Source organism: Thamnophis sirtalis, unplaced genomic scaffold (assembly GCF_051295495.1).
Source record: "Thamnophis sirtalis isolate CommonGarterSnake01/CBP01778 unplaced genomic scaffold, rThaSir2_p1.2 scaffold_4, whole genome shotgun sequence".
Classification (NCBI taxonomy): Eukaryota; Metazoa; Chordata; class Lepidosauria; order Squamata; family Natricidae; genus Thamnophis; species Thamnophis sirtalis.
In genome coordinates, this window is record NW_028261384.1 from 136,704,509 (window position 1) to 136,713,608 (window position 9,100).

Below are 9,100 nucleotides of genomic sequence, written 5' to 3' on the forward strand. Positions count from 1 at the left end.
GGTGTATGGCGGGCCAAGGTGGTATACTGGGTTTGTATTGTAGAGGGCATTTTCTATATAAGTGAGGGCCGTGTTTATTATTCAATGTTATATGCCCTGATTAAGCACAGTGAATATGTGATTGTATAGAATGAAAACATAATAAAATATATTTAAAAAAAATAAAAATAAAATAATGATATGAGAGAGCAAAGCTATGATCGTTCAACCATATATCAGTTCCCTAATTATTTCTCTTTGTCAGTTGTTCTTTGCTGTTCAACTCTGGTTTGAGCAGAATAATATAACATTTGGGGACAAAGATGCAACCGAGTAAACCAGCACTGGAGGCTAAGATGGAGAAGATCTCCACAGCTAGCTTGTCTTTCCCTTTGGTGCTCAGGTAGGTTGGAAGGAAAGCTAACCAAATGCTGCAAAACACCAACATGCTGAAGGTGATGAACTTGGCTTCATTGAAACTCTCTGGAAGGTTCCTGGCTAGGAAGGCCACCATGAAGCTGATGATGGAAAGAAGCCCCATGTACCCCAAGACAAGGAAAAACATCACAATGGGTTCCTCATTGCATTCAGCTATGCTACGTTTGGTGAACGAATGTTTGTCCAGATATGGGAATGGGGGAAATATTGTCATCCATCCAACACAAAGAATTGCTTGAATGAGGAAACAACAGAGCACAATGGAATTGGGTAGTCTTTTCCCCACCCATTTCCTCATGTTGGATCCTGGCCTAGTAGCCATGAAAGCTACCACTACAGTGATGGTCTTGGCCAAGACACAAGAAGTGGCCATTGAGAAGGTCATTCCAAAAATGGGCTGTCGCAGAAGACAGGTGACTCTCATTGGCTGGCCAAGAAAGAGCAAAGGGCAGAGGAAACAGAGCAGAAGGGAGACAAGGAGAGTATAAGAGAGATCACGGTTGTTGGCTTTGACAATTGGAGTATCTCTGCTCTTAATGAACATTCCAAGAACAAAGACTGTGGTCAGGAAGAAAACCAGAGCAGCAGAAGCTAAGGTGATTCCTAAAGGTTCTTCATAAGAGAGAAATGTTATGACTTTGGGCATGCATTGAGTGTGGCCTTCATTTGCATATTGATCTTCTGAACAACCGAAACACTTGTTCATATCTGGAAGAAAAAGATGAGATATCAGAAAATGACCACATTCCATTTTGACACATTCAGAATTTTTATTCATATTTCTTCCTGAAGGCAGATACATGCTACAATCTTCTACTGAAACATAGTTTGTATGTAATGGGCATCCTAGCTTGTATCCTATTCACACCTGGACCTGGTATTTGAAGTGAGCATTCTACATGAAGGAGACATTGCATTGTTATCTGAATAACGTTCTCTGATGACAGAGGGTCCCTCTCTTTGGGAAATTTTCTATGCAACCTCACGTACCCTTCTGGTCTGAAATCTTCCCATCTGGACATGGGGCACAGTCATAACAACAAAATTTATGTCCTTCTCTCTTCTTCTTCTGATAACCTGGTTGGCAATATTTATTGCATACCGAATGGGGTACCACCTACTTAGAATAAAGATAATTTAGAATTAAAATACATCCATCAATATTCAAGAGATAAGCTTTTTTTTTGCTTTATAGTGGGCTGAGAATTAAGAGGGGAACATGAGCCAACTTGGTTGTATAAACAGAGGCATAGAATAAAAATTATTTGAAGTATTAGTACCACTTTATAAAACCTTAGTAAGACTACCCCTGGAATACTGCAACCAATTTTGTTCACCATACTACAAAAAAAAAGATGTTGAGAAATGTTTGGAAAAAGTTCAGATAAGAGCAACTAAGATGATCAAAGGTCTGGAGACTAAACCAGAAGGCAAGGCAAGAAACAATGGATGGAAACTAATCAAGGAGAGAAACAGCCTGGAATTAAGGAGAAACTTCCTAACAGTGAGAGCAATTAACCAGTGGAACAGCTGGCCTTCCAAAGTTGTAGATGCTTCATCACTGGCAGTCTTTAAGAAGAGACTGGGCCACCACTTGTCTGAAATGGTATAGGTTCTCCTATTTGAGCAAAAGTTTGGACTAGAAGACCACCAAAGTCCCTTCCAGCTCTATTCTGTTTGTTTGTTTGATTGATTGATTGAAGAGACGGGAGTTCTAACGTTCATGATCCACCCCAACGAGTTTGTAATTAAAATAAAATAAAACTAGGATCCTATGTTGTACACCTGATTAAAAGCTACATGCCACACTATCGCATCCTCATTAAGGAAAATGTGTTCTCCTTCCATAGACTTGGGATCAAGCTTTCCAACTTTCAGCCTCTGAAAAGTATGATTAGGGAAGGTGAGCAGGTTGGTGATGTCAAATTGACTTTCTACTTCCCCTTCCACATTGAAGGATACAGTTTCTCCTGCTGAGTTGTTGAAAGAAATACCTTGGAGAAAGAAGTGGAGCTGATGAAAAAGGAAATATAGAGCTTGGTAAGTATCCAGCCAGGGAGGCAGATACATTTCTGTGAAACTCTTGGTCTATTATGTAAATAATTAATTTTGAATAATTTACATTTTTCAAAAATGTTATGGCAGAATTTTTGCCCAAGTAATGTTTGCAAGTGTCTTATCAATAGCAATCGCACTTAGATTTATATACCGCTTCACAATGCTTTTGCAGCCCTCTCTAAGCAATTTACATATTGCCCCCTACAATTTGGGTCCTCATTTTACCCACCTCGGAAGAATGGAAGGCTGAGTCAACCTTGAGCCTGGTGAGATTTGAACTGCAAAATTGCAGACAGCCCGCAGGCAGCAAAGTAGCCTGCAGTACTGCACTCTAACCACTGTGCCACCAAGGCTCATATGTCTTATTTACTTTCTTTTGACTCCTGAAATAAGTGCTTGGACTGATTTTCAGGGAGATCTTATTATTTTTGAGCTGCAGGAGGCAGAGAGCATGGCCATCTCATGGCTGCTGCAATGTTGCAATATTTTCTGGGAGGGCTTACTTTCAGTGGAGGGCTTATTTTAGCACCTGTGCTCACAAGCCCATTTGGGCTTATTATTTGGAAGGTCTTATTTTCAGGGAAACAGGGTAGGTTAGTACTAAGATCCTTTCCAACTTCCATGAACATTTCCCCACTGATTTTCATCCCCCACCCCACCCCAAGATTCTACATTATTATTCATTCTTCCACATGGAAAATTGTCATAAAATATTATCATATCATGCAACGGTTCCCCTGGAAAATATACATTGAAACATTACCTGCCATGGCTGAAGACTTTTGCCAACCAATGTTCTCCTGAAAACAGCTCGAGATGAGGCTGCAGAATGCAAAGCCTGAGCCACAGCATGAACTGCATTGTAGATGCTGTAGCTGTGCCCACTCATGGCCATTTCAAAAGTTGATTCAGGAAGCGACTCCAACTTCTCCTTTCCAGTACACGGATTTTTAATCCGTTTCTTTGAATTTGAAAAATGGCATTTAAAAGCTTTCTCCCAGAAACCTTTAAGAATCCTGTCTTGTGGGCTGTGGCCAGGTTTGAGATGTTTGAGAAAATGTTGGTACCCGCTAATCTCTGTAGAATGCAGGACGAAGGAAAGAGACCCCTGAAACAAGTCCAATGCAGTTTCTCCCTCTTGACTCATCAATGCAACATTTATCTGGGCTGTCATAAGCCACACTTTTCCATCACATGCTTTTTCACTGCATCTATCATTTTCTTCAGATAGTATGTTTTTCAACCACATCAGGGTCAATGTATCTCCATAAACAACCAGTATTCTCACTCTGCTCTGAGTGAAATGGAGCAGAAATCTTCCCACAAGCTCACTCAACTTATCCCAATCTTTCATGCTCTGTTTGTCCCCCTGGGGCAGTCTATCAGTGAAAGCAGAACATATTCCATTCTGAGAGAACAAAGCCTCCAGGTTGACCAGAAAATGCTCTCCCTTGTCACCATCCTCAGCAAAGAGGCCGATCCAGGTCCATCCAAAAAAATTTAATAGAGAAATGATACCTTGGACCTGGTGGTCTTCGCTGAGGGCCATACGGAAGAAGGAAGCATCCAGGCTATTTCTCTCTTCAGGGGGGAAGGATCCATAGGCCAGCTAAGTGGAGAGGAGATGTTTCAGAAATAAGAGAGAAGATAGCAGAAGAGCCAGGATACGTGAGAGTTTACATGAAAGAACATGCTGATTTTGAAAGACAATACAAATCTTCACTTCTGTAGCTTAAGTTCAGGGAACTAATGGAAGGATGAAAATAGTTAAGAAAAAACATATAGTGGGGGGGGGAGTATGAAACTTTGAGAAATTGTCTCAGGAGCAACTTTCCAGCCTGGAATATATACCACTCCCTGTAACACACAAACACTAGCACACCTACATCCATAAAAATGCTTTTATACAGAGTATGTGAAACACAATCAGACAGACAGACAGACAGACAGATCTGGATCAGGGGTGGGATTCAGCTGGTTCAGACTGATTCGGGCAAACCGGTAGCTCTGATAATCAGCAGGGTAGTAAACTCTTTTGCTCCGATGATCAGGTGGGCCCATCCGCCCATTCCTGCTCTTTACTTACCTATATCCTCTTAGCTTATTCACATGGCAGAAGAGATTGCCATGCATCAGCTGTGCTACACCCCAAAAGTAATGTGTTAGGTAAGTTGTGTTAAAACTATACAGGGGCGCAGAGCACGCAATCACCGAACTGGTTATTAAACCGGCAGGATCCCACTACTGACCTGGATAAATAGAACAAGTAACATATAAGAGGAGCAAAGCTCTTGTCCAACAAGATGGATGCATGAACAAGAAGTAGATATGCTCTACTCCACCAATCGGTGCATGATGGAAGAGTTACCATACATATAACACATGGAAAGAAAGGGGCATCCTTCCAAAGAACATCATGACTTCTACTCCCATTACCCACTACATTTTACTTTTAAAACAAAAAAGCCAATGCAATCCTAAATTGCATTAACAGAGGGATAAAATCAAGATCAAGTGAAGTACTAACACCACTCTATAAAGCCTTAGTAAGACCACATCTAGAATCCAGTTTTGGTCTCCACACAAGAGGTTGAGACTCTAGAAAAAGTGCAGAGAAGAGCACCCAGGATGATTAGGAGACTGGAGGCTAAAACATATGAAGAATGGTTGCAGGAACTGGGCATGGCTAGTCTACTGAAGAGGAGGACCAGGGAGACAGGATAGCAGTCTTACAATATTTGAGGGGCTGCCCCAGAGAGGAAGGAGTCAATCTATTTTTCAAAGCACCTGAAGGCCAGACAAGGAATAATGGATGGAAACTGACCAAGGAGAGATTCAAACTAGAAATAAGGAGGAACTTTCTGACAGTGAGAACAATCAACCAATGGAACAGCTTGCATTCGGAAGTTGTGGGGGCTTCATCACTTGAGACTTTCAAGAAAAGATTGAGTGCCATATTTCAGAAATAGTGTAGGGTCTCCTGCTTGAGCAGGGGACGGGTGTACTAGATGTCTTATAAGGTCCCTTCCCACCCTGTTAATCTGTTATATTTTATATCTGTTATAAAATATTTAGTTGAAATTCATCTCTTCTGATTGAACTTGATGGAGTTGCTTTAAAATGATAGCTTCCCTGTTGATGAAGATTGGAGCTTGGTTCCAAACATTAAGAAAAGTCAAGTCAGATGGACTAGATATAGAGATGAATAGCCCAACAAAGGGTTTTTTGTTATCCATTTATATAACTCAACGCAAACTTTCCTAAGCATATGTTTTAGATGAGAAGTGAATCTAACTGTGCTTAAAATTGTCCGTGCAAGTTCAACGTTGAGTCATGCCAGCCACATGACCACAGAAACGTCTTCAGACAGTGCCGGCGCGTCGGCTTTGAAACAGAGATGAGCACTGCCCCCTAGAGATGAGAATGACTAACAGATATGTGCGAGGGGAATCTTTACCTTTAGCTTATATATTTGTGTAAATGTCAAGAATATGATCTGGCTTTTGTTAGAACACCACACAGAGTCAAAGCAGATAAAAAATAACAGAAGAACTATGTAAATATCTCAAACCAAGCACTTTCCCAATCTACAGTGGGTCTGACCTGTGGAATCTTGTACATCCTTAAAATGTGTGCCACCTGGAAGGAAATATTAGACGTTAATCCTGCAACCACCACTATCACATTCTTTGGCGAGTGACATTTATAATTGAGGACAAATTGATGTGAATTGAAAAGAAGCTGCAGAAGAATGTGATAGAAGAGTTTTTCCTGGCAGTAGCTGTCCACGATGTAGAACCCAAGGGTGATGTTGGGCAAGATCTTCAGATTCCCATTGATCTCGTTTATAGCAAATTGGAAGGCTAAATTGTGCTGGTAAAAATTGGGGATCATTCTGAAAAGGAAACGATACACATAATTCATAGGAAAACACCACAAACAACCCTGAACATTCTTCAAGAAAACCCATGAATGATCCTCAACCAAGACTAACTACCTGATGTTTATGGCCAGAAGTACCAACTCATGTCTGGCCTGTGATTAAATGGAAATGGAGAAGATCAAAAGAAGGTCCAAGAGCGAAATTTCACAGGACCTTCGATAAGGACTATGGCAACTCACCACAGCCATCTCACCACAGAACAATTCACTGCATGACAAGAGTTAGACTCAGGGGTGATATTCTACATTTCGGAGTGGTTCGCCCAAACTGGTAGCAGAAATCGTGGGTGGCCCTGCACACTCACCCCGCCCACTAGCTCCAGCTCAATGGCATCCCAATTAGACCCTTTTTCGCCAAATGCAGATGTGCTCACTCACATTTATGAACCACTAGCTAAGGTAAGTGAATACCACCCCTGGTTAGACTAATATCAAAGGATTAGTGGAATTGAATCATTAACAAAAAGGATGCAAAAGGAGGGAGAGAAGGAAACGTGAATGGCAAAAATTTGAGTATTTTTTATTTATTTTTAATAGAATGGAATAGTTAAAATTATCCCATGGTGAGTTTTCCCCATGGTGAGTTGGCCATCGTGGGTTGTCCTGCAGCGAGTTGGCCAAGATGAAGTTGGCTGTTGCTAGTCGGCTTTGTCAACTTGGCCATGATGAGTTGGCCTCAGCAAGTTGGCTGTGGCCAGTTGTCCTGTTCCCCTTCAATGAAGCCAGCCTTGGACAAACTGCAGGATTACTTGAGAGATGGTTAAGAAATTCTATAACTCTAGTCCAGGGGTCGGCAACCTTACACACTCAAAGAGCCATTTGGACCCATTTCCCACAGAAAACAAAACACCAGGAGCCACAAAATGCTTTGGACATCTGGAATGCAGATAACACTGCATATATGGCTTTTTAGCTTTATGCTATGTATAAAAAAGCTATAGTGTGTTGGATTTATGAAATCAATGAATTGCTACCGAGAAAACAAATTTTTATTTCTGCATACTAGCTTATAGAGTTTAATTTGCAGACTTCATTCACTTCTTGAAATGATTTTTACTTAGATCAACCCTCCACATCAGATCCGAAATGGTTTTTACTCTCTCATCTCTATCCAGATATCTTTCAGCAAAGGCTGAGTGTTTATTCTGGAAATGTTTTGCAACATTCCACTTCTTTGGCAATTTCTCACAACATATTAAACATACTGATAAACCAGTTGGCTCATCAGTGAAAGTCAATGAATCTGCCCACGGACCATTAAATGTTCTGTTTTCTTTTGAAACTTTTCTTTTCTTAGATTTATCAAAGGTTGGCCTACCAGGGGTCAAACAGCTAAAATAAATCAAGTGCTGGCAAGTGTCACACATTGCTGGTTGTGACCAGTGGTGAAATTCTCTTTTTTTACTACCGCTTCTATGGGCATGGCTTGGTGGGCATAGCAGGGGAAAGATCCTGCAAAATCCCCATTCCCTCCCCACTCCTAAGGGAAGGATAGTGCAAAATCCTGATTCTGGGGCGGCTTCTAGGAACTACTCAAAATTTCCACTACTGATTCTCCAAAAACCTGCTGAATTTCACCCCTTGTTGTGAAACATATTTTGAGCGATGGGGAACTTTAGCAGAGGGATGAAAGAGCTACAGGTGACTCCAGAGCCACAGATTGTCAATGCTTGCTTTAGTCTATACTGGGGGGGGGGGGCTCCCAGAAAGAAATGAAAGTCATGGTTTTCTTACCAGTGGAATTACAAGATACCATGGTTAGGAAAAGTCACAAATAAGTCCAGGATGATCAAATTAGCCACCTTTCCAAACTTATTGAAATTGAAATCCAGTCCCAAGATCATCGTGCAGTTGGGATAATTTTAACATATTTGAAAGGTTACCATTTGGATGGCATATAACCAAGAAATCATATAGCTACAAATTCTACAAGGGAGTTCAGAAATGGGAAAAAATAGTCTTCCCACAACATTGTTTACAAGAAAATGCCCTTCGTGTGTCCAAAGTTCTATGACGTACCATCAACATTTCTCAGTTCACATGCATTGAAAGAAAAATATCTCCCATTTAGTCGCACCAATATATGGAAATGGAAGGAAGGATAATGATAGAAGGCCAAGGGTATTTTAAATAGTAAAAACCCATGCAAGGAAGTTTAGAGGAATTCCCTTACCTGTTCATCCACAAATCTTCTGATGGAGGAAACTTGAAATCATGCAAGTAAAAGCTTTGAATAACCTGGGATGTGATCCCACCAATGATGTAATCCCCAGGCTGAAAGGACTCATGTGGAAAAGAAATGAGCTTAACACGACCCAATACTTGGCATGCTAACTGTGGCAACATGAGTAGGAATATCACTTGAACATTCCTTGCTCTCTTTAGATACATTTCTGGATTCCTATGGTCTGTGGTGTGGTCTTAAAAAAGCGTCCACAGAAAGCCGGGTAGTCTCCTTTACTAGCGGTCTTTAGCCCAAAGACATATGATGATCTGCCAGAAGATGCCAAAGATCCTTCTCTTGTGAAGTGGGTTGGATGACATGAATCTCAACCTTCCCTCCAACTCTGCTCTTCTTTGATTTAAGTAGAGATAGTCAACATGAAACAATCTTCTTCTTGTCCCTCTCTCGTCAGCAGGGAGCACAATGCAGGAAAGATTTGCAAGAGGCAATTATGGAAAC

General features: G+C 41.0%; 1 protein-coding gene across 1 annotated transcript; it reads right to left on the minus strand.

The window, feature by feature from the left end:
* Positions 1 to 223: 223 nt before the first annotated feature.
* Positions 224 to 8,763, minus strand: LOC148046835 (vomeronasal type-2 receptor 26-like). The gene is made up of 6 exons (XM_087714998.1): positions 8,591 to 8,763; positions 6,079 to 6,370; positions 3,994 to 4,084; positions 2,227 to 2,411; positions 1,408 to 1,534; positions 224 to 1,125 (listed from the first exon to the last, which is right to left on the minus strand). The coding sequence occupies exons 1-6, from the start codon at positions 8,761 to 8,763 to the stop codon at positions 224 to 226; spliced, it is 1,770 nt and encodes a 589-aa protein (XP_087571124.1).
* Positions 8,764 to 9,100: the final 337 nt, after the last annotated feature.